The 26079-nt window shown below is 47.9% G+C and overlaps 1 protein-coding gene across 5 annotated transcripts in view; it reads right to left on the minus strand.

Moving 5' to 3' along the window:
• Positions 1-2686: 2686 nt before the first annotated feature.
• Positions 2687-26079, minus strand: part of R3hdm2 (R3H domain containing 2) — a 124265-nt gene continuing 100872 nt past the window's right edge. For 4 of the 5 annotated variants that reach the window (XM_052166051.1, XM_052166055.1, XM_052166052.1 and 1 more), the window contains 12 exons: positions 24059-24246; positions 19784-19885; positions 16827-17069; positions 16387-16513; positions 15993-16153; positions 15418-15572; positions 13328-13428; positions 8485-8654; positions 6551-6698; positions 4586-4683; positions 4205-4289; positions 2687-3420 (listed from right to left, as the gene is read on the minus strand). In XM_052166051.1, the coding sequence (XP_052022011.1) occupies positions 3080-3420; positions 4205-4289; positions 4586-4683; positions 6551-6698; positions 8485-8654; positions 13328-13428; positions 15418-15572; positions 15993-16153; positions 16387-16513; positions 16827-17069; positions 19784-19885; positions 24059-24246 (1919 nt within the window). In that variant the 3' untranslated portion in view covers positions 2687-3079. The remainder of the gene's footprint in view (positions 3421-4204; positions 4290-4585; positions 4684-6550; positions 6699-8484; positions 8655-13327; positions 13429-15417; positions 15573-15992; positions 16154-16386; positions 16514-16826; positions 17070-19783; positions 19886-24058; positions 24247-26079) is intronic. The other variant, XM_052166054.1, reaches the window with a different exon arrangement.

The raw sequence follows: 26079 nt of genomic DNA on the forward strand, positions 1-26079 counted from the left end.
GACAGGCAGAAATTGGAACCAGGAGGTCCGGGGCAGGGCTCGACCCTGACTCCTCCCATCCCCCACAGAGCAGCTCTTCTCTGAGTGTTTGCACAGAGCAGGTCAGTACTGGCTTATCAGGAAGGGGAGATTTCTACCCAATACTGTGGCATCCCACCCCAAGTACCAGGGATCGAACCCAGAGCTTTGCCATGCTAACTATGTGCTGGACCGCCAAGCTATACCCACGGCAGGAAAGGAACCTCTGCTCAAGTCATAGTCATGTGATGGGACTTTAGATCTGACAATGAAGTCCCCCAAACTCTTCTCCTTAAGGTTCAAATAACCGTTCCAATTCTACCCTCCTTGGGCTTATTTCAATCACATACCTGGATTTCCTGCCTCCCCCACCCCGGACAGGTTCTCTGTGTGGCCCTGGCTGTCCCAGAACTTGCTCTGTGGACCAGGCCGGCCTTGAACTCAACAGATCAGTTTGCCTGTCTTCTGAGTGCTGCTATTAAAGGTATGTGCCACCATGCCTAGCCAACACCAGGAAAGGGTTGGGAGCTGAGAAGAGGGTGTGACTCAGCCAACCATGCAAGGCTTTCTCACCTGCAGCTGATCAGAGTATGCAGTGCTTTCTCAAGTACTCAGGTGCATTTTTCTCCCCTTTCCTCTAAAAGTCTGTCCTTAAGATGAAGAGAATGTATAATGTACGTTACTGAAAAAGATGGTGGCAAAACCCAAAAGCTATGGGGCTGGAGAGACGGCACAGCTTCTCTTTCAGAAGACTTGGGCTCAGTTCCCAGCACCCACATGGCAGCTTACAGAGCTCTGCAGCTCTAGTTCCAGAGGACCTACACCCTCTTCTGGCCAATAAGCACCAGGCAGATGCTCTGTGTATATAAATACATGTACAAACCACTTACACACACAAAATAAAAATAAATAAATCTTTAAAAAAAGACTCAGGCAGCTGGGCAGTGGTGGCGCATGCCTTTAATTCCAGCACTTGGGAGGCAGAGGCAGGCTACACAGAAAAACCTTGTCTTGAAAAACCAAAACCAAACCAAACCAAACAAAAACCAGTCAGGTTGGTCCCAGTGATCTAAGGAGCAGATGAGCGTAGTTAACCCTGGAAAGGTTACAGCTGCCTGTGTTCTTTCTCTTCTTGTCTTTCTGTCTGGATTGGGCTCAGGGCACCAGGCTTACACACAAGCCCCACTGTTGTTAACCAATCTTGCCGGCCCACAGCTGCCCTCTATAGCGAGACTTATTTCTAAGACTACATTTGCTTATCGTTTAAGCTACGGACTTAAACGTTAGGTATGTACTAACTGGAGCATGCCCTCTATCGTGTGGTCGAAGGACAGCATCCCAGAGTCAGTTCCCTCCTTCCTCTATGTATCTCGGGGTCAAACTCAGGTTTTCAGGCTTGGCAGCAAACATTTACCCACTGAGCCATCTCGATGGCCATGTGGTGAGCGTCTGTCATCTGTACAGGATGCTCCCTTCCCACGAGCACTGTGAACAGTCGGAGACAGTGCCAACCGTGGTCTTTCCCATCTTAACTGCACTCCCACCTCTCCCCCGGACAGCCTAGCACAGGGATGGAGACCGAGGGGGTGGCTGCCTTCTCGGGAGACACAGTTTTCTCTCATCTGCGGGTATCTGTGAAGGTTATGACTGTGTGTGGATCTTATTAAATAGCCCTGCTTGTCCTGGATGGTATGTTCACCCTGGCCTTAACTCAGAGGTCTGCTTGTCTGCTTCCTGGGTGCTGACACAGGCTGCAGCACCAGCCCGGAAACTCCTCCAGACAGCTCTACCTTGCAAGTGGTGATCTGCGATTCTCAGTTCTGTGAATTGCAGGGGACAGGGACAGGGCAGGAACAGAGACGGGGACAGGAGAGTGACCATCTTGGCATGCAAGTTCAGGTGGTTTTATTATAAGCAATAGCCATTTGTGCTTCTGCTAAGAAGCCAGCCCTGTGCTTTTAAGGATTGAAGGTGGGAGCTCTCCATCTCTGAAGGTCTCTGGAAGATCAGATGGACAGAAGTGAGGCCAGCACCCTGACCTAGTTCTGGCCTGGACCAGCTCAGCTCGGTAGGCAGGCTATAATGAATATTACAATTAATGAGCAAGAAGGAGCCTCTGATACCGACACAAAGGCCCAGAGCTGAGGAGCAATGGGCTTGGTGAAGAGCAGTTTGCAGACTTTGAGAACCACAGACCATAATTCCAGAGACTCAGCCATCGCTGAGAATTGTGTACAGGGAGAGGAGAGGCCGGAGGAAGAGGTTAGAAAAACATGTGCACACGCTAGGGAAATCTTCCTAACCTATAAAAATCCTCTCGGTAGTTGTGGAACTGGGCCTATTGAGCTTCTAACCCAGCCCACACCAACAGCGACAGTGAAACAAACAGCGAGTGATGGCCACTGACAGGGTTTTGCTTTTTTTTTATATTTATAAACAAAACCAACCTCCCCCCAAGTAACTCCCCAAACAAACAAAAAACCAGATTAAATAAAATTTACAGTGAACCCAGCAAACATCTGTATGTGCAATTAAATACTGTGTCTGTTACTGTGGCACAAACCTCAAACAAACAATATACAAGTGTTCTGGGGATGGATTCGGGGTGAGAGGAGTCCCAAGTTTTAACTTTGTGGGGTTTGGGGAGACAAGATGGGGGAAGTGAACGAATGGGGAAATCAATTTATTTTTCTTAATTCTGTCCATATAAATATATTCATGAAGACCAAAGAGGGAGGGGAGGTTGGGCTGGTGATGAAATGGGAGAAGGGCGAGGCCTCTCAATTCTACTTGGCCAAAAATATGAAAGAAATTAATTTCATGGTGGGAGAAGAGATTTAAAAAATGATAGAAGATGGGAAGGAGGGGGAGACAGAAGGGGACCAGCCAGGGAAAAGGGGGACCCATGGCAAGGAGTGAGTCCCATGCGGTGTGAGAATCTGTCTGCTTCTCTCTTCAGCCATAAGTGGCAGGCTCGGGCCCGGGCACCGTCAGTCGTCAGTCGCCTTGGCGCCCGCGCTTGGCCTTCGCTCCTACTGTGCCAGCCCCTCCCCTCCTCCAGCTATTGCGAGCTAGCCCGCTCCAGGATCCTCAGGTCATAGTTCTTTTTAGCCACTCGAAGTTTGAAGCGACTCACAGAGTTGTTGAGGCGGAGGGAGGCATTCTGGGCGGCCAGGGGGCTGGGGAACACGGCCACTATCGTATACAAGGCAGCGAGGTCCGAGTGGCGGCCATTCTCCGCAGTCCCACCGTTGTCGCCCCCGCCTGCACCAGGCAGCCCCTGAGCATCCCTAAGCCACTGGATCTTGGCACCAGACATGGCGAGCTGGGTGAAGAGTTTGTCTGCCTCTGTTCGGGTGATCCCTTCAGGGAGATCCGTCACCTCCAGTACCCGTCCCAGCACTGAAAGGGGAGGAGAGACAAATAGTTGTGAGAGTGTGTCACTGACCAAGCCTGTACTCAAAAAGCCCTCAAAAATCCTACCTTCCTTTCCCTCTTAGCCTCCCTAGATCAACTAACTTAACCCCCTCAAGTTAGGTGGGGTAGAGGGTAGGCAGAGATAAAACAAACCTGCCTGTCTCTTAACCCAGAGATGTAAGTAAGAGGGACTGAGAATTACTCTGATCTGCACCTACAACTCCATTCCTTCACAGGGAGTCACTGCTGGGAAATGGAATTTCCTTAGTAACCCTTAACAACTCAGCGGCTCAACCTGAAGTATGCTCTGCAGTTCCTGCTCCACCCAGAGGCCAACAGACACTTCCTTTATCCTTCCCATCCTCTCTAGCCCTGTTTAGGCAACAGCTGCAGACTGTGGAACCCCAAAGACGGTGTGTGCCCAGCACAGAGCCTGAGGAAGAAAGTCCCTCTCCTGTCCTCCCACATCAGTCTAGGATGACCAAGGGGAGAGGCCCTAGATTAGGGACAGGAGGGCTTCTAGGAGACTGCAGATTAACAAGAGACTTAGCCACCCGCACTGTGTTATTCCAAATGTCTCTCAAGGCGTCCAAGAGTCTACCTCCAGATCCTGCATGACTGGCTCAGGGACACAGACTCTTCATCTCTCTACCTTTGGCCGCTCTAGAGCAAAGAAGACTTCATCTCCCCCACTCTCAGCTGGCTTTCCCACTGTCCTGGGATGGCAATGAAGGGCATGTCCGTTGGGGGTTGGATTTCTGCTACTTACCAACATCTGCTGTCCCCAGGTCAGTGGAGGCAGATTTGAGTGCTTGTCTCTTGCCTCGGTTTCCGTGCTTCAATCCACTCTGTCCCTTCAACAGCCAATACAATTCTCATGCCAAGTGAACAACATGGATTGCCTTGTAGCGCCCCACCCTGAGGACCCCACCCAGTCAGGTAGTTAGGTTTCAGGGAAGTGGGACTTAAAACCTTTCCTTCTGGGCATCGAGGTGGAGTCAGGAGTACAAGAATTGGGCAAAACTCTACTGTAGGTGCATTTGGTGCCCCCTGCCGTGCTCACTCAAGCTGGCTGAGCAGATGCTCACAGGCGGGGCCCAGAGAGGAGGAGGGGAGTCTGGCACCCAGGACGAAGGGGGAAGGTGCTTACCTGGTGCACCGTGTAAGTAGACTGGCCATGGAGCAAGGGAGGGCAGATGGACAGATTGTACTGTAATGGCTGACCCAGGAGCGAGTAGCGCCCGTCACCTGAGGGAAGAAGGAGTGGTTCTTCAGGTGCCTGACCCTCAGGGGAGGTTTTCTAGGAGACTTTATGGCTTGGAGATAAATAGCAATGCATCCTATTCTTCCCTTGTCTATGACAGAAGTGCCTATGTAACTGATTTAAGAGTTATATTTCTATGTGGTAGCACAAACTTTAGTCCCAGCATTCAGCAGAGGCAGGCAGATCTCTGCAGGTTCAAGGTCAGCCTAGTCTACATTGAGAGTTCAACGACAGCCATAGCTACATAGTAAGACCCCGCCTCAGAAAAACAAAACAAAACAAAACAAACAATAAAGAGCTGTGTCCCGTCCTAAACTCCAAGTAGGACTATCAGATCCCTATGAGTTCTCTCCATTGTCGACCCTATGAAGATTGCCAGGGAGTAGTTCAGTGTACATTCCTGCTATTCTAACACTTGGGAGGCTGAAGCAGGAGGATTGCTATGAGTTTGAGGCCAGCCTGGACTACACCGTGAATTCCAAGACGGTCTGGGACACAAAGTGAGGCTTAGTCACAGGAAAACAAGAAAAGGAAAATGACCAGGGAAGAACCTCGAGCTTTATGAGTATCCCTCACCTCCTCAGGGGTGCTCCTCACCTCCTCAGGGGTGCTCCTCACCTCCTGGGGGGGTGCTCCTCACCTCCTCGGGGGGTGTTCCTCACCTCCTCGGGGGTGCTCCTCACCTCCTCGGGGGTGCTGTCATATCCAACCCTCAAGTTCCTGACTCATGAGAGAGGCAGTGCCAAGTGCACAGGAGCAGGCTGGGAGCCTGATGCTCAGTCAGAAATGCTGGCTGCGTGACTGCAAACACAGTGCTGGGAGAGTCCCCACATGGTGCTGTGGGTCGGCCAGTGAACACAGCCTGGAAAGCACTTGCGGCGACACCTGCGACAGACTAAGTACTGTGTAACTTACTACTCACAAATGACTTATTTCAGAGTATTTTTAAAGTTTTTAAACAAGATGGAGAGATGGCTCAGCAGAACACTGATTGTTCTTCCAGAGGTCCTGAGTTCAATTCTCAGCAACTACATGGTGGCTCACAACCATCTGTAATGGAATCTGATGCCCTCTTCTGGAGTGTCTGAGGACAGAAACAGTGTACTTACCTATAGAAAATAAATAAATCTTAAAAAATTCTAATCTAAATCTTACTTTTAGATTACTTGTAACCGCCAAAGCAAAAAGCAATTAAGACTATTTCCATGTTAAGTATGCTTAACCCCATTTTACAGATGAGGGAACTAAAGTCTATTTATAAATTTAAGTAACTGTCCTGGAGCTTGAGCCCAGGCATTTTAACTGAAATTCACTGTTGCCTGTCTAGAAATCACGTCTTCTGGAGGCTGGAGAGAGAGGCTCATCAGCTCAGAGCACTGGGCTCCTGAGGAGGACCTGGGCCATTCCAGCCTCACCTCAGCGGCTCACAACTGCATGTGAGAGTCCAGTTCAAAATACAGATAAACTTACAGAGGGACACGCACATAAATTGTGTGTGTGTGTGTGTGTGTGTGTGTGTGTGTGAATGATACCCTTCTCTCCAAGGCAGGATTTCTCTGTGTAACAGCCCTAGCTATCCTGAAACTCACTTTGTATACCAGGCTGGTATACAAACTCACAGAGATCCTCCTGCTTCTGCCTCCTAAGGCATGCCTAGTGAAACAATCTTAAAGAAAGCCCATACTGTTCTGACACAGCCTCACATTCCCTAGTTGATACCAAGTCTGTGAGGGAGGGCTGGGGTCAGTTACAGGCCTCAGCAGATGTCTGTCGCTATCTTCTAGTCTTCCCCTTTGTAAAGGACTATGAATGTGGAGCCCCAGAGCGGCCTGCCTTCATCCGACTGCCTACCCTGTGCGGGACCTCCAGGCCGGGGGAATGGTGTGAGGACAGGCAGGGGGCTGAGTCCAGTGCAGACGTTGCTGAGGCTCGTGACAGGAGAGGGTGCTGGAGACTGGGTAGGTGATGTGACGGGGCTGCTGCCCATGTGTGCATTGGCCTGTGAAAGAGAAGAGCGCATATCACAAACACACATTATCCTTCGCATGTTCCCATGGCTTCCAAGTCACAAGTGTCAAGAAACAAAGAGACCTCATAGGCCCTGCCCAAGTCAGACTGCTGCTTCCAGGCTGCTGCCTTCTTGCTCCCTAATTAGTTTGTGCTTATTATACACTATTCTTACTTCCAGTGCTTGGGATCAAACAAGGGCTTCATGTATGCGGAGCAAGCAGTGAACCACTTACCTATCCCGACAGCCCTACCCTGTATTTGTTGTGTCTGTATGTGTATGTTTAGAAGGCACAGCTTAGAGAAAGCACTGGAAGAACCAGACTGGGTAAAGGCCTATTGTCTTCAAAGGATTTTAGAAAATGACTAATGCTTGGTCTCCCAGAAGGCTGGAGTGGATGTTGTCTGACGACCTCATGACCTTTGTTATCTATGGAGGCATCCTTCTTGAATTTCCCACATCCTGGGCACTGTTTAGATCTGTGTTTCTCAGTGGATGGAAGTCGTCCTTATGAAAGAGTCCTTCAACAGAACCCATCTGTGGTGGTTTGCAGATGCTCAGCCCACAGAGTGGCACCACTGGAAGGTGTGGCCCTGTTGGAGTAGGTGTGCCATTGTGGGGTGGGCTTAAGCCCCTCATCCTGGCTGCCAGAAAGGGAGTCTCCTCATAGCAGCCTTCAGATGAAGATACAGACCCCTCAGCTCTACCTGTGCCAGGCCTGCCTGGATGCTGCCATGCTCCCACCTTGATGATAATGGACTCTGAACCTCTGAAGCCAGTCCCAATTAAATGTTGTCTTTATAAGAGTTGCCTTGGTCATGGTGTCTGTTCACAGCAGTAAAATCCTAACTAAGACACCATCCTTATATTTATAACAATCCTTCCTTCTTGGGCCCTATTTATTAGTCAGTAGAACTCATTCTTTTTTTTTTTTAAGATTTAATTAATTAATTAATTAACTTATTTATTTATTGTTATATATAAGTATACTGTAGCTGTCTTCAGACACCCCAGAAGAGGGTGTCAGATTTCATTACGAATGGTTGTGAGCTACCATGTAGTTGCTGGGATTTGAACTCAGTATCTTCAGAAAAGCAGTCAGTGTTCTTAACCACTGAGCCATCTCTCCAGAGGAGAGGAGGAGGAGGAAGAGGAGGAGAACTCATTGTAAAGGCTACAAGTATTTTGCTGCTTTGCTAGGGAGTTTCTATGTAGCTATGCCTAAAGCTCTGTTGTGATAATTGCCACAAAAAGGCTTACCTGGAAACCTTTTCCCACAGTTTTACTGTGTTTCAATGTGCAAGAAAAATAAACCTTGGGTCGCACTCTGGAGTCTGACAGAGGTCACCCTGGGCTCCATGGATGCCCTCTGCTCCAGCCCAGCCCAGAGCTTGTGACCTACTGCAGAGCAGCATTCATCCCAGGGCTGTGGGGGATCTGCTCTGAGCAGGCCTGAGCTGGGTTCCTTGAGAGAGGACTCACTTTGTTATTTTCATGTTTCACTCTTAAAACATCTGGAGAAAGATATGTAAGAGGCTGCTCGGTTGATGACATGAAGATTTCTTCCTGAGAAGAATCTGGACCTGCAAAGGTTGAGCTGGGAATAGTGACTCAGCCCTTTAATCCCAGCACTCGGGAAGCAGAGGCAGGAGGATCTATGTGAGTTTGAGTATTTGAGGTTGGCCTGGTCTACATAGTGAGTTCCAAGATAGCCAGAGCTACATAGTGAGACACTGTCTCAAAATAAAGCCAAACAAATGACAAGGGTAGGACCTACCTGGGGGTTACCATCAGGACTGTACAGGTCTCCAGGCTTCTGACCACGCTGGTCCACACTGTAGTATTTGCAGTGACTCCACGGGACCATGGATGGATTCTGGGGGGGCTGGGGTCCGTTAGGGACATTCAGTTGCATGACCACCACACCTGGTCCAGAAGGTGACACTCCTGAGTAGCAGGAGGAAAGCAATTGTTGGGAATTCAAACTATTTTGGATGTAGAGTTATCTCTGAATAGAAAAGCCAGCCAGCAAATCCGCCCACTTGTCTCAGGGTCATCTTAACTGTGTCTTGCCAAAAATCTGAAATGGCTGCAGATTTGGCCTCTGATTCTCACCCCCCAACCCCAACCCCAACCAGTGGAGGCTTGAGTGGAGAAGAGTTGGGACCAGTTGCCAGCCCTCTATTGTCCTTCACTTGCCGAGGGGTATTTTGTTATAATTGGCAGAAAAATTACTTCATTCTGTCCAAATCGAGTATTACCAAATACCCAGGTCAGATTGCTGAAATGTCTGGTCCGATCTATGTCTGGGTTTGGGTCACAGGCCAGGGCTGGAGGTATGTGCAAGTTTCTTTGGGAAGGATTGCAGGTAATGACAGCAAAAGCTATTGTTCTGGAGGGAAGCTCACAGCTTCACTAGAGCATCTTACAAAGCACTGTCTGTCACCAGTTGGTTAAGTGGGGGAACAGCTCAAGCAGAGGGCACAAGTTGTATTCAGAAAATGAGAAATAGTTTTGAGGTGCTAAGATATAACTATACTGTGGGAAAAATAAGAAGCGTATTTAATAAACATTCATTGCATGTTCGCTATGTGCCAGTACTCATGCTGGACAGTGACTGTACCACAAACAAGCCTGGACTGTGCCTGGAGACACAGATAGGACCAGTGTCCTGTGGAGCCCACCTTGTACATGCACTGGCTAAGTAAACAGGGTGATGGAGGGCGGGTCTAGTGGTAGGAAGACTGAAGCAGAAGGTTCTGAAGAAGGAAGCCAGAAGGACAATGGCTGTACTGATGAAGGCTAATAATGCTGGCAGACTCCAGGGCCCAAGTGGATATGACTGTGAGGTTTGGTGCTGGCGGCCATTGCTACTTCCTCTACTCACCAGTGGAGGAGGAAGAGGGCACACTGAGGAGTCAAGTCTAATCTTTATGGTAAAAAGACAGAGTCAGGCAGGGAGAAGCGGTTTGATGGGCAGTCCCTGCTGGGAGGAACAGGTCAGGCTCTGCCTGCACACTGGGGCGAGACAGCTTGAGTGAGGCTGCTCCTGCTGAGGCAGGGCTGGAGTGTGGTGGTGGATAGACGGGAGCTGGGGTTACGATCTCAAAAGCTTGTGGCAATGCTACTGTTTTCACGCAATGCTTCATGGCTGCACTGCTGTTGCTACCACATTGCTGCTAAGATGGGAAGGCACGGCGTCTAGACAGCAGTCAGGCTGAGTTGAGTGTTCACTCAGGTAGGACTGACTGGTCATGGCAAAGTAAAAAAAGACAGGAGGTCTTCGCTTAGGAGAAACGGATGGTAACAGTCCATGCTCCAGCCCATTGCGTACTCCACCCATCTGGAGTGGAGTTTGTTACCAAACCAGACAGCACAAACACGCAGTTCAACAGGCTGGTATCTTCCCATCCCCTGCACCAGAGGGGAAGGGCATTCATCAGAGCGGCTTACAGAAAGGGCCACATGAAACTGCACAGCTCCGGTGTGCTGTGCATCCACGACAACTCTCTGCTTCCTAGAGTGGCTCCAGGCATGTTAATTCCCATCCTAACAGCTCTACCTACTCCAACTTCCTCTACCAACAACACTGCAATTGACCTTATTCAAACTCCTCATTGCAACCCCAGGGCCCAGCGAGAAAATAATCAAACCTACAGCTTTTCTGGAAGACAGCTCATAATTGGAGCCTAACGCCCTGGGCTGGGGATGTGAGACTGTGCCAGGGTCTGTGCCATGACAGAGGAAACATCTCCTAATACCAAGGTGCACACACAGGAACTCCTGGGGCTGCATGGGAGGGAAGGAGAGCACAGAGTCCTCATATTACTCTATCTCCAACAATAATAATAAAGCCAGGATTCCTGCTTGCAGTCCCAGTTCCGAGCTCCTCCTACAATGGCCTGGAGCTACTCCTTCACTCAACCAAGGACACAGACTGACAGCTGCTCTTAAGCTTCTCTTCCAAGCCAAAAGCAGGTGGCGTCTGTTAACAGCGGAATTATCCCTACGCCTTAATGGACATGCCAATTAAGAAAAAAACCCACTGCCCAAGGATGGCACCTCCTTCTCCTCAGGTCAGGGAAGGAGCCTGGGCTGAGGAGGAGCGGTGGTAAGAGGACTGGGGAAGGAAATCAATTCCAGCTTGAGAGCTAAGAAAGGAGAGGGGACGTGTGAATAGCTTTTTAAGTGGCATCATTAAACCTGGGCAGAAAGGTCGATTGGGCAGAGCAAACCACATAAATACAAGCAGATGACATTTATGTCTGGCAGAATTGGTTTTCCTTTTTTGTTTAGATTTTTTTTTAAGATCATTGAGAGAGAAAACTGATAGGGATTCTTCCTCACCAGCAGGGACCAAATCTATGAAAAAGAAACGAAGCCAAAATTACAGGACAGAAATCAGTATCTTGGCTCCCGTTTTTTGGGAGGGGAGAGGAAGATCTTCCTAAAGTGGAAGAGAATATTCTCGGTCCTGAGAGCCCTTAGAGCTGAGCCAGTGAGTGAGTGAGAGGCTCGTCCTGTGCGCACACGAGCTGCTGGGAGTCTGTGCACAGTGTCACTGTCACTTCACATCTGTGTACAGTTTCCCCAAACAGAGTCCCATGTGACCTCAGGAGACCTGTAAGCCATCATTTTAGGGGACACAAAGTATTTCCTGGAGTTAAAGTTACATGTAGCATTATAATTGCAGAATCAAGGTTCAGACAACTGTGCAACTACAAAAAACGGTATTAATAAACCACAACAGTTGTTCCACGAGCAGCCAATCCTAATCCCTGCCTTTATTTTTGGAAAAGTGACTGTGTTGCTCCATGAGAGGAGAGCGAGGTGACTGTCCTCTGAAGGCGAGGGCGGCCTGTGTAGGCCATCCCTGCCATCTATCTTCTGAGTTAACAGTAAACTGGAAAGGAAGGTGTCTCTTTTTAAAAATATCTTTGCTTCCTGTGAGCAGACAGTAAACATTTAAACATCAGTGGTTTTGTGAACATCATGTCGTAAATTAGGATGTGTAGGACTGGGGGAAGGCACAAGACTGTCAGAAGTGTGGGGTCAGTTTAGGGAAGAAAGGAGATGTAACTGGGAGAAATTCCTAAGCCGAGGAACAGAGACAGAGAGCGCATCCCTGTTTCCTTGATCTGGGAAGTCTGAACTACTTCCTTCTTTCATCCTGAGCCTAGATCTCTAGTGCTACTGGTCTCCAGAACAAAACATGCTTCAGTTGTCTTAGTACTAGACCAAGTAAGCAATACATAATTATTTCCTATGGCTTTGCTTTTGATCCAAGACCTTTTTATATTGAATAACAGATACCAGAGACCAAAGTGAAACTGATGTATCAAGAAGGAGGTCAACACACACACAAGCACATCTTTATATGCATACACGTACACACACACACACACACACACACACACAGCACATCCTTACATGCATGCACATACATACAAGCACATCCTTATGCACATGCTCACACTGATCTTAACAGGAAAGAAAATGTATGTGGTGCCAAGCACCAGCACAGTATACAGCAATTTTAGAGCTAGTTTCTACAATTTCCATATTCCACTGGGACATTCAAGGCCAAGTGCCCTTGGCAGACAGAAGAGGCAGCCAGAGAGCTCATTCACGTAATAAAAGGGTGGATGGAGTTAAAACCTTAGCTTGTGAGAGATCTCCATTAGGTCTAGATGAAACCAGAAAGAAGATTTCACCTTAAAGGTAAAATATATCTTATGAGAAAGATTAATTCTGTAATTGCCCCAAAGCATCTAAAAGCAAAGTACAAAACATCTCAGATGAAAGCACTTCATTCTAAATGGGAAAATCAGCCAATGGCTCCCTGTTGCCAAAAGCAGAGAAGATCTATCCACACCCCCCACATCAACAGAGCGGAATGGGGATGCCCTGAGGTGAATTTGGATTTCTTCTCCAAAGCCCTGAAGTTTCTTTAACTGTACTGTGTGGTTTGTAGGAGTGCTGAGAGAGACAGACAAAGGCAACCGCCCTTGGAATGCTGGGGGCAGACAGTTAGGGCCACATGCCATGTGTATTCACCGCATGGCCGGCTCCTCTGAGGAGTCCTATAGCTGTTTAACATAAAGCCTGTCCTTCCTGAACAGAAAGGGATAGAGCACAAAGTCTCCTGAAGACCGATGACTGACAACGCAGCAGCTTACAGGGTGCACAAAGTCAAAAGCCTGAGGTTCCAGTCCTGGGACCATGACGATCTCCAGTACAAATTTACTCTGAGTCTTAGATGTCATTATGAGTGTATCAGAATAAGGACATCGCAGTGCAGGAGCACTCACCAACACCCGTCAAACACCTTTACAAAGTGTTTCTCAGCTTTGCTTTTACATTCCCAAGAGAAAGAGAAAAGCCGTCTAAAGGATGAAGGAGTGCAAGAGACAGGTGTTTCTGACAGTGAGTATATGCACACAGGCATCAACGGAAGCACAAGGAACCAGGACCCTTCTGTCTCCATCTTCTGAGTGGTAGGACCAAGGCGTGCACTCCACTGTATAGTCAAGACTTAGGCCTTTGTGGGAAGACCACAGCTCACCTCTGAACCCTTTAGTAGTGGCAGTGCCAGCCCGCCCCATTCTTCATACTCTTACCTGAGTACTGCTGTGGCATCTGTGGTGGGCTGCAGGGAGAGGGAGACTGAGGCATCTGGTACTGCTCAGAGCCAGGAGGCTGCAGAAACCCCACAGAAGGGCTGGGAGGGGAGAAGAAAGGAGTGGTAATGGACAGACAGACGGACGGACAGACAGACAGAGGGAGGGAGAACCATGCCTCCTGACAAGCAGTTGCTGCTTCCTAGGCCTCCCCTGTGGGAAGCAGAGGCAGCTACAAGCCATTCCCAGACCAATTTACCAGGCAATTTCTAAAATCACTCATCAGTTGAAACTTAATTATATATATTTGTACTTGATCATCTTTCAATTAGGAAGCTGCTAATCTGCACTAAATATGGAATGTAAGTAGCACTCGCTCTTCCTAACAATATGAACATATATATACATGTGAGGGTTTAAAACACATACACAGAGGTTTTAAAAAAAAAGAAGCACTAAATCAAATCAGGATCTGATCACAGTGCTAGAAGGAAGGAGTAAAAAGAACTAAAGGGTGAATGGCTGAGGGTGTATTCAGAGTGGTCAAGACAAACAAGAGAAAAACACTGCCAGATTAAAAACAACATGGATACATATACATAAATAGACAGGTAAGCACACACTGGAGATGCACACACAGAAATACAGTTAGGCCTACAGTAATTATAGTTCAGGAGCACTTCTATACAACTCCGTGACTCTGGGAGGTTTGTAAGATTCCTGCTTGAATTTCTTCATTTAAAAAAAAGTGGGTGTGGTTGTATATGCCTTTGATCCTAGCACCCAGGAGGCAAAAGTAGGTGGCTCTCTAAGTTCGAGGCCAGCCTAGTCTACAAATAGAGTTTCAGGACAGCCAGGGCTACACAGAGAAACCCTGTCTCAAAAAAACTGAACAAAACCCAAAGGAAAATAAACAAACAAAAAGCAAACCCAACCAACCTATCATCCAACCCAGTGAGAGGGCTGAAGAGATTACTCTGTGGCTAATAACACTTTTTGGTCTTTCAAAATCTCCCACTGCAGTGCACAACCACCTGCAACTCTAGTTCTTTGGGATCCAACATCTCTCTGCCTTTTGAGTATATCACGCCCCCCATGACAAATACTCATATGAGCGCATGCACAAGCACAAAGACAGAAAGAGATTGTGTGTGTGGAGAGAGAGAGAGAAAGAGAGAGAGAGAAAGAGAGAGAGGGAGAGAGAGAGAAAGAGAGAGAGGGAGAGAAAGGGAGAGAGAGAGGGAGAGAGGGAGGGAGGGAGGGAGAGAGAGAGAGAGAGAGAGAGAGAGACAGAGAGAGACAGAGAGAGACAGAGAGAAAGAGAGAACATGCATTCGAGCCTGCATGCCAGGGCATGGTGACTTATGTAATAAATCAGAGGATCAGGGGCCATGAGTTTTAGGCCAGCTTGAGCAAAGACCCTGTTTCTAAAAATAAATTAAAAAAACCAAAAAACCCAAAGAAACCATCATGGTGTTACACACTCTAACTCAGTAGCACTCAAGAGGTTGAGGTGAAAAGGTGCAGAGTCCAGGGCCAGCATGGCTTGTGCAGTAGAACCAAAAAGTCTCACAAAGAAACAGAAACCAAACTAGGGTAGGATACTAGGTTATTCCTAAGACGTCTCCTCTACTACAGTGATCTTATTAGCCATGACCTGTCTGCACTCTCTATAGTAAGATTATATAAATATATTGCAAAATTTGTTGTTTTAATGTTGATCAGTCCCTATCTCACAGTTCTGAGTTTGGCTAACTAACGAACACTGGGTTCATTCTAACCCGTGTCTTGGAAGCAGGCGGTTCTTGCTGCAAAGCTCTATGTAAATATCAAATCAACGAGGAGAAAAAGAATGACCCCTACACACACTTATAAACCTGGATTTCACCAGGCAGTCCAGGCTGGTCTTAAAGTTGTGACTGACCCTCATGTATTAGCCTCTGAAGTGCTGCTGGGATTGTATGCACGCACTGTGCCAGGAGCCTGGCTGGGGCTAATAGTGGGTTTCTTAGACCAGTGGAGACAAAAGCACGGTGTGGCAAGTGCTAACGGTAAATGGAAATGTGCCCCAGCTTTCCAGCAGTCCTCACCTCGTGCCGTTCTGCTGAGCTGGTGGGATCATGCTGTAGTACACAGGCACCCCTCCTGCTGGGAGGCCTCCTTGCACAGACTGGCTGGCAGGGACCAGCATGGGCTGCTGGAAAGGCGGCTGGACCACGTTTTGTGAGTCACTGCCCACTGGGACCTGGTGGAGAAGAGCACGAGCAGGGTCATCTTACCGAGCTTGTCCACAGGTGCTCATCACCGGGCCAGCACACTTCTTAGGAGTCTCTTCGGCAGACCTCATCTGCCCAAAGCAAACACTCACAAAGCCATCTCAATCTCTCCCCCTAAACACCACCCTGAGATATCGGACACAAGGAAGGAACTCTGACTTCCTCTCAACTGTTTCCTGGGCACACACTCACTTATATGACTGTATAAAAACCACAAGTTAAACTCTCCAAACTCTCTGGCTTGCTTTGAGAAGAAAAGGCCCAGAGAAGCTCTAGGGGAAACAGATGCCATCTCAGCACTGGAGTCTTAAGTCTGCACGACTGAGGGGAGCTTATCCTTTTGGCTTCACAAGGACTCAGTGACCATTCCTAACACAGCATACACCCACTTGGTAAGAAGGCAGTGGCGTGTACTGAACCACCAGGCCTTGCATCTGGCCTCCCATGCCGCTCCTCTGGTTGCTCAGCAGGCCCTGGCTCTGCGGCTGCTGGACCCCAAGCATGCCTTGGAAAGCCGTCTGCTGCTGGTTAGACATCATGGGCTGTAAGCCTAAGATTGGTCAAGGCACAGGAAATGTCAGTACGGATGTGTAGAAGGCTAGCCCACAGCTCTAAACTGCTATTCCTCCTCCACTTTTACTTTTCCCCACAGATCCTGGCCCCTTCTTAGAGAGTTAATAGGTTCCTACTCCCTGCCGCCCCTTTAACTCCCCAGATGGGAAGCACTTCTCCCAGGTCTGCTCTCCTTGGGCACCGCAGTCTTACAGCAGCGCCCCTCCTTACCGGGCTGCTGGGATGCTTGAGGCAGCTGTTGACCACGCTGGGGACTATAGGCCACCGGGTGAGACAGAGGTCGATATTGCTGGTTGGAATTAGGATACTGTCCAGGAGAGTAGTAAGAAACCTGGATCTTTGAGGGGAAACAGATGTAAGAAGTCTTTCTAATCCAGCCATAACTCTTGCAAATTTACTAAATGCCTCAAGGACTGATAAACAGAAATTTGTAAACAGATATAGTTTGGGTTCACAACTATAGGATGACTATACAAAAGTCTGAAATACAACATTTGTTTTGTGAGGAAAGGAAACTGTCTGCAGAATGATAACTGTACAAAGCAGACAACAAGGATAACGTTCTTCCGGTTGTCTAGACTAAAGGAAGAAAGGGCTGAGATATGGGACAATTGATGCACTGACTAACAGCTGGAGAAGGGGCTGTTTACCTGTTGAGGGGGCTGCATGTAGCCTTGGGGTGGCAGGACTTGCTGGGTAGGTGGAGCATGGCTAGAAGTGGAATAGTTGGAAGTAGGAAGGGGCTGTCCTGCAGAAGCCATGATGAAACTAGCTTGCTGAGGGTGCTGGGAGATAAGTGGGGGCTGGAACAAAGCTGAGGAGGGGTCAGCTGCTTCAGTAGAGCCTTGGCGGCTAAGGCTCATTTGTCCAAACGGGTTGCTGAGGTCTTCTGCCTGTTGAGAGAGTAGGGGACTCAGAGACCAAGGCTGTATTAAACCTCATGCATTTGGCTTCAATACAGAAAGACAGACAGAGCTGGATGGAGTGGCACACGCTTGTAATCTCAGCACTTGGGAGGTAGAGGTTGGAGGATCATGAGTTCAAGATTAGCATCAGCTACATACTAAGTTCTATGCCAGCCTGGGCTACATAGGTCTTGTCTCAAATATACTAATAACCAAAACCAAGAATAGAAAGACAGAAATAGCAATGCTCTACAGCAGAGGTTTTCAACTTTCCTAATGCTACTACCCTTTAATAACATTTTGTCATGGTATGGTGACCACCCCCAATGAAATTGCTTTCCTTGTTACCTCATAATTTTGAAACTTTATTACTATTATGAATTGTAATGCAAGTTTTCCAGTGGTCTTAGGCAACCCCTGAGAAAGGGTCATTTGACATCACCCCCAAAAGGGGCTGCAACCCACAGGTTGAGAGCCACTGCTCTACAGCATTCCTTAAACCATCTGGGATAGTCTGGTTTCTGTACATTGAGAAATGCATTTTAACCTTGAGACTATGCCATAGTATTTTAAACAGATAGCTGTGAGAAGCCTAAATCCAGAAACACAGTATCTCTGTGAAATGGTAACAATGGTGGCCATGATCTCAGCTGTTAGTTACCATGGTTATTAGAAACAGTGTCTCTGTGAAATGGTAACAATGGTGGCCATGATCTCAGCTGTTAGTTACTATGGTTATTAGAAACAGTGTCTCTGTGAAATGGTAACAATGGTGGCCATGATCTCAGATGTTAGTTACCATGGTTATTAGAAACAGTGTCTCTGTGAAATGGTAACAATGGTGGCCATGATCTCAGCTGTTAGTTACTATAGTTATTAGAAACAGTGTCTCTGTGAAATGGTAACAATGGTGGCCATGATCTCAGCTGTTAGTTACTATGGTTATTAGAAACAGTGTCTCTGTGAAATGGTAACAATGGCGGCCATGATCTCAGCTGTTAGTTACCATGGTTATTAGAAACAGTGTCTCTGTGAAATGGTAACAATGGCTGTCCTGATCATAACTGTACTGGAGTTACTCCTCAGGAGATGGGAGCATCTGCCTACAGGAATATAGGACAATTAAGAATTAAAGAGTATACGACTCTTTCTGGTTCCAGTATTCCTCATGCTCCGGCCTTGCCACAAATCCTCTCCTTATAGACACCCTCACAGACCACAGACAGACAGCAAGGCTGTGGGCTTGCTCACTCGCTCCTGCTGCTCGTCTCCGAACTCCCTTCCCAGGTCATTTCCACCTTTGTTCTTTGACACTAGCCTAGAGTTCTCATGCCCTTTAAAAAAATGACTTCCAATTCTCACCTCCGAAAGGAAGCCAGGGTGAGCGGCTGAACTAGAGGGAGAGGCTGGTTGGCTGGGCTGTAATTGCCTTTTCTCTCAGTTGCCTTCCCTAAGCAAGAGTGACGAGGCTGGGCAGTCTCACTGTGATGACAGGTTAGCTTCTTAGCTTCCTGTTCTGATTCCTGTGCTCTGAACAGTAATATTTTCTCTCTCTCTCTCTCTCTCTCTCTCTCTCTCTCACACACACACACACACACACACACACACACACACACACACCAGAGTAGTTCTTTTGCAAAAGAAAATACTAGAAACCAAAAGAAAATGTTGCCCTCTAGTTTTATTCCATTTTCAGGAACTGTTTTGCTACCTTCTTGGTCAGGAATAGATGACAAGAGGACTAGATTGCAGATTAATTTGAGGTCCATATTCCAGCACTTTTCAGAATGGAGATAAGAGGTAGGAGGAAAAAGGGGATTCTAGTGAAAAAGCAGAGAGGTGTGATTAATATAAAGTAAAAAAGGAAGGCTCATCAGTACCATGAAGTAATCAACTATGAGGGAAATCAGATTTGCAAAGGATTTTTTTTTTTTTTTTTTTTTTTTTTTTTTTTTTTTGGTTTTTTCGAGACAGGGTTTCTCTGTATAGTCCTGGCTGTCCTGGAACTCACTCTGTAGACCAGGCTGGCCTCGAACTCAGAAATCTGCCTGCCTCTGCCTCCCAGAATGCTGGGATTACAGGCGTGCACCACCACCGCCCGGCTGCAAAGGATTTGTATTTAGGATGCAACTTATTTTTAATTTTTTAAAATTTGCTTTTGCTATTTTTGAGATAGAATATGACTCTAACCCAGGCTGAACTGTAATTCACTAATGTAGCCTAGGCTGGCCTTGTACTCAGGGCAGTCCTTCTACCTTATCCTCTTAAGTGCTGGGATTAAAGGTCTGCGCCACTAGAGTCACTTTACAAACAATCCACACAGCATGGCTATGCATCTGAAGAGAACATAAACATGCGGTCAGATAGGTAGGATGGAAACGGTTTAAAGCTCGTACCTGAGAAGTCTGCAGTAAAGGAAATCAGAGGGACAATTCTGTACAGAATAAACTGGGAGACAACAACATGAAGGGCTCAGAGCAGAGCTGAGGCCTGGCTCAGTGAGATTCCTCCTCACACTCAGGCGCTCGCCATCCCTGTCCTATATTTACATCCTCTGCATGCTGTGCTGGTCCCTCAAGAAACAGCTTTCTACATCTCTTCCAAAAGCAGCACATGCTTGCAAGGCCAGCAAACCCTGACCCAGACATCCCACAGATACAGGTCACACAGGAACAAGACAAAATGGGGAGTGGTAGTTATACCATGTTGTACTGCTGGGGCGGAGAGACTGGCAGAAGGACCTGGGGACAGGAGCTTGGAGAAAACTGAACCGGCTGTGGAGAGGGCTGCAGGGCCGGGACTGGCTGTGGGCAGCACAGAGGCATGTGGAGAGGAAGAAAAGAGCATAAAGGGAGGCGGAGGGAAGGGAAGGAACACGTTAATCATACAAGACATTCCGTGAGAATCACACGGCCATTGAGCAGGCGGCCCACAAGACTGGGACAGCTTGTGACTTTCACATCTCTCAGAGAAGCAGCCTCTCCTCTCAGAAGAGATCCAGTTCACTCTCTGCCCCATCAGCCACTTAGACTCTGAGGCTGTGAGTCATCTCCGTACTCACAGGGCCAAGGTCTAGGACCTGAGTGCAAGCATAGCATTCCCAGGGTGGATTCTGTGCTGACCACACAACCTCTGAGGCGCTCCATCCACACCTCCCTCAATGCCCAAGGACAGTTCTCCTAGAGGAAGTGCTCACCCACAGACATCTCCCTCTTTAGGGAAGAAAAGGATTAAACCATCAGTAGATTCTTGATTCTACTTGATTCATGAATTTCTGTGTTCCTTCAAGTTGTGAGGGCAATAAAAAGTGACCTCATGAGAGAATGGGGTAAATTCGGAGTAAAGCACAACCAGAAGGCTGTGGCTTTTATCCCGATCCCTTCACTAGCCTTAGGAAGGAGAGACTGTCTACTGAGAACACACAGTGTTCTAAATCAACTAACTCTTTTCCTAGCGTGTTTCTGTCCAGTCCTTTGGATCACTTCCCCCTTCTCCAACTGCAGCCCCTTGTGCAGGAGGATGGGGGAGGACAGTGGTAAGGAAGAAGAGGGAAAGAACACTGAGACTGCCTCACGACAGCTGTAAACAATGTCTAGAGATAGGGAAACTTGTAATTACAGCAAAGAAAGGAAGGTGGAGCTGGGGAGACAGCTGAACAGTGTGCCTGGTGGTGCAGGGCTCTGGGTTCAGCTCCAAACCACAGGGGAACCAAATGGCCCACCTGAGATCACAGAACTAAACCAAAGAATTTGACTTCAAACCCAAAGGGGACAAACTGGAGGCCTGGGCAGAGGAGCTGACATCTAGAGATTTAAGGAGTTACTGAGACTCCCAGATGTCCTGGAGAGGGACACTGCTGCAGCCCGGAAGTTAGCGCGGCCCTACTGACATCCTGCAAGCCAATGGCATTCTAAATGTAACGGTCGGCCAGGCTGGCCGATGTCAGCTACAAACCATGACGGTTCATACCTATGTTTTACGTTTTCCTGAACCTCCTGGGGGAGGGCTGGCCCTTGTTCAGGCCTTTTGAACAGTGACATGGCAGAACAGCTCATTTTCCACACACTGGTGAGCTTTAAGTGGAGAATAGGCCAAGAGTGGTGGCACACACCCTAACTGCAGCTCTTGGGAGGCAGAGGCAGAGGCAGAGGCAGAGGCAGGCTAGCCTGGTCTGCACAGGGAGTTCAGGACAGTCAGAGCTACATAATAAAGATTCTGTGTGGGGGTGGGGGGTGAGGAGAAGGGAGGTGGGAGGCTGATGTTCTCTTGATCCCTTTAATTAGGAAAGGTCATGGTAAAGGCAGGGCCTCACTCCTTTTTTAAATGTGCAGGAATGTTTGCCTGCATGTGTAACATGTCCCAGTTGTGTCTCTAGTGGCCACAGAGACTAGAGGAGATTACCTGTTCCTCTGGAACCACAACTACATACAGATGGTCATGAGCCACCATGCAGGTGCTGGGAATCAAATCTGGGTCCTCTATAAGGACACCAGTGCTCGTCCCCACTGCACTGTCTCTTCAGCACTGCCACTGCTATTTTGTTGTTGTTGGTGGTGGTTTGGTTTGATTTGGTTTGGTTTTGGTTATTTTACCATTATTTTCTTGGATGGTCTCAAAGTCCAAAACCAGGATCTCTCTAAGAGACCACAAGGACATCTGTTGCCACCTACTGGTGAATTCTGGGATACATGATAGCTCTGGGATGCGTAGAGACACTAGCTAGCTACAGAGTTAACAGAGCTCCTTGGTAACATTCACTCCAGTCTAAAGGAAACTCAACAAAACTGCTACACTGCTGCATTATTTGAGGGACCAAACACAGTATTATTTCTGTGCAACTTCACAGCTCCACAGTGCTGACAGCCATGAGGACAAAATGACAAGGAAACAGGAAGGGAGGGATGGAGGTGAGGAAGGAGAGGCAGTGTGGGAGCAGACACCAGATGATGGTAAGGTTAACAGCTCCCAAACAACCACTCCTCACACCCAAACTCACCCAGGGTGAGACTGGGAGTCTGTGATTATGATTAGCTTCCAGAGTATATTTCTGAGAGAACAGAAACCTTTGAATCCCCAATCTATAGCATCTAACTCAATACCACACTCCATACCAACAACCCCTCCACTGAACAGCAGAATCCAGGAGCAGGGGGAGTAGAAAGTTGGCATTTAGAGCCTATCACTTGTCATTTATTCTAAAACATTAATCCCAAAAGGCATTGTTCTATCTCTTTATCCCTTCTCCATTCTTGCTGTGTTTTAAAGTGTGGATGGCAGTTAGAAGGAAAAGACAAAAGACTAAGAGTGGAAAGGGAGCAAGACTATTAAAATGTACACGTGTCAGAGAAAAGAACCACAGAATGCTGGGACCTTAGCAAGTGAGATGGACACGCAGAGCACCATGGGAGGCTGGGCAGCTGGAGGAAGGACACCTTACCCACTCACAGGCAGAGCAACCGACCCAAGTGCGCGTCCTAGCAGAGACCTAAGCTAGCATGAACAAGACCTAACATGGTATCCTGGGTGCTCCCATTTGACTTTCCAGCTCATACTGACCAGGTTGGGAACTGTTTATTTTTATCATCATCATTGTCATTGTCATCATTAGTATTATTACATCCCAACTTCAGTTTCTCCTTCTTCTTCTTCATCATCATCATCATCATCATTACATCCCAACTTCAGTTTCCCCTTCCTCCTCTCCTCCCAGTCCCTACTCCCAACCTCCCCACTACCCCTCCCCATCTATTCCTCCGCCATTTCTCTTCAGAAAATGGCAGGCCTCCCATGAATATCAACCAAACATGGCGTATCAAGTTGCAGTAAGAGCCAGCAGGGAATGGATTCTCGCCCTAGAGATGCCATGCTGGACTGGGCAGGGGAGTGAAGCAGCCTGGCAGGTAAAACAACCTAAAGGCAATAGCAGAAGAGTAGAGATGAAAGGGCTTCTGACTACAAAGGGTACCTGAGGTTAGACAGGGGACTCTAGCCATGAAGAGCTTACAGGAGATCACTCCATGCAGAATATTAAGATTCACTTGACAGAAGAAGAGCTGACTCAGGCTGATGGTTTGCACAGAAGCACAATGTTTCTCAAACCTTGGTTAACATCAACATCAACCAAGGTTTCTCTGTGTAGCTCTGGCTGTCTGTCCTGCAATTCACTCTGAAGACCATGCTGGCCTCGATCACAGAGATCTGCCTGCTTCTATGTCCTGAGTGCTGTGACTAAAGGCAAGTGCCACCACTGGTCAGCAAGTTCTGTCTTTAAAGGAAGCTCTTACTCTGCGGCTTACGGAGCTCAGACTCACTCTGTAGCTCTACCTATCCTGCTATGTCAGCTTCACAACGACTGGGATTACAGGATGTGCCAGGCCACTTGGCTGGTCTCTGTCTTTGCGAGGCCTGGAGCTGTGATATTTTAAGTTCCATATGTAGACAGAGTGAGCAGAATGACTTTGGTAACTTTACACGGGACTTTAAAGGGTACAGCAGAAACACAACATGGAGTAAAAGATTCCAGGGGTCAACTGCCAGGCACACAACTTTACATTCTCAGCACTCAGGAGGCAGAGGAAGGTAGACCCAGTTCCGGGCCGGCCAGGATTACACAGACAGACCCTGTCTCATAAGAAGAGCAAGAAATAGAAAATGGAGTTCTCTCTCAGGTTAGCCGAGTGTGCCAGTGCACACTGCAATCCCAGTATCTGGGAAGTGGGCCGGACATCAGGACATCAGCTGAGGCTGCCCCAGCTTAACTCTAAAGCTAATGTAGGCCTCATGACACCTTTTCTGAACACAACAACAAAAGGAATGCTTCAGCCAAACATTTGCCCTTGCCCTGCCCTGCCCTCCCAATGACTAACAAATAAGAAATGGAGGCAGGTGGAGAATACTTCACAAACAATGTGGTGGCCTTACTTCTAGAGCTTCATTGAATCAGAGCAAAGAGTGTGGACACTTGAGTAGCAACTCACCTGTGAAATCATGTGATTATTCAAGGGTGGCTGTTGTTGAGGAGTGGGTGGGAGAGAAGAAAGCTGCTGCTGCTGCTGCTGCTGCTGCTGCTGCTGCTGCTGCTGCTGGGCAGTACAAGGAAGAAGGCCCCGGACAGACTGGGGTGAGGTGACCTGGTTGCACACTTCTGGGGCACCTAGTGCCATGCCTAAGGCAAAGAGGAGACCCGCCCAAAGCTGTAAATACAAAGCGCACATGGAATTCCGAGGGCCCAGCTGCAGTCTACTTTTTCTTTGCCCTTTCTGTTCTCCCCTTCTCCCTAGAGATCCATGCGAGGAGGACACAGCGGTGCTGCAGCTTTCTGCTGACAGGACTCCGCCTCTTAGAAAACAGCAAGAGTGGTAGTTCTTAGCCCGTGGATCACAACCTTTGTTGGGGGTGGGGATCAAACGATCCTTCACAGAAGTTATGATCTACATATCAGCTGTTTAAACTACAATTCATAGCAGTTGTAAAATTATGGTTGTGAAGTATCAACAAAAAATTTTTATGGCTGGGGGGGGGGTGACGGCAACATGAGGGACTGTATTAAGGGGGGTCACAAGCCAGGCAGTGGTGGCACACACCTGTAATCCCAGCACTTGGGAGGCAGAGGCAGGCGGATTTCTGAGTTCGAGGCTAGCCTGGTTTACAGAGTGAGTTCCAGGACAGCCAGGGCTACACAGAGAAACCCTGTCTCGAAAAAAACCAAATTAAAAAGAGGGGGGGGGGGCAGTCACTGCATTAGGAAGGTTGAGAACTCTGTTCTCAAGGTAGAGGCAGGCAAATCTTTGTTGACTTTGAGGACTGCCTGGTCTACATAGTAAGTTCTAGGGCTACATAACTTCTCTCTCCATACATAGAGAAACCCTGTCTCAAAAACAAAAAACAATAAAACCAAGCAAGTCCTTGCCGTGATGCTGCTGAGGCACCGACCCTGCAGTGGCTAAGTCAGCCTGCGTCATCACAGCACAGCTTAGAGGCTTCAGAATCTTGCCGACTATGGGACCTTGCCTTCTCCTTCCTCCCTCCCTCCCACGTGTGTAACGCCATCCTCTATGAAAGCTGCTGAGAAAACAACTTCCATCTTCAAGCATCCATAACCCACCCTCGACAAACACAGCCTTTACCCAACAAACTTTCCCATTCTCAGGCTCACTAAGGCATTTGCATATTCATACAACACAGTTTTCAAATAGAGAGAATAGGATCTGCTCTGGCTCAGCAGACCATACACTTTGACCAACTATATACTTACTATGCAAGAGGATTCTGTAATGAACTACGGTATGGTCGGTCCTTGGCTAGCTCCTAACATCTGGTAAGAAGATAGAGAACTGGTAGTGCCATCACCAAAGCTGAGTGACAGAGTGAGAGAGAAGCTAAGGAAGCAGGGCCCCCAGAGGGTCCAGGAGAAGCTGGGAGAAGAGGTACAGTTGAGGGGTAACTCAAAGTTTATAAGATTGAGAGGGAACAAAGCTAATGTCATATTCAAGGAACGGTTGGAGAGCTGGAGCCTCAGCCCTCAGGCTGCCACCGTGCTGTTTATATAGGTGATGTAGACACACGAACTCAAGCAGCACGTGCGAGGGCCAGAATATGTGTGTGTCCTCAAGGTCAACAATGGGTGCTATTTTTCAGGAACCACTCACCTTGTCTTATTTTTTTGTTTCATTTTTTTTTGAGACAGAGTTTCTCTGTCTCGCCCTGGCTGTCCTAGAACTCACTCTGTAGACCAGGCTGGCCTCGAACTCAGAAATCCTCCTGCCTCTGCCTCCCAAGTGCTGGGATTAAAGGCGTGCGCCACCACTGCCCAGCTTACCTTGCCTTATGAGTTTGTAGGCTCAGCTATGCTGGTTCTTCAGTGAGCCTTGGAAAACCTCCTGCCTCCCTCTTCCCAGTGCTGCAATTGTTAAGTGCACACCATCATGCTTAACTTTTTTTTTTAAGTAATTGTATTTTATATATGACTGTTTTGCCTGAACATTATTTATCTGTGCCA

This window comes from Apodemus sylvaticus, chromosome 20 (assembly GCF_947179515.1).
Source record: "Apodemus sylvaticus chromosome 20, mApoSyl1.1, whole genome shotgun sequence".
Taxonomy (NCBI): Eukaryota; Metazoa; Chordata; class Mammalia; order Rodentia; family Muridae; genus Apodemus; species Apodemus sylvaticus.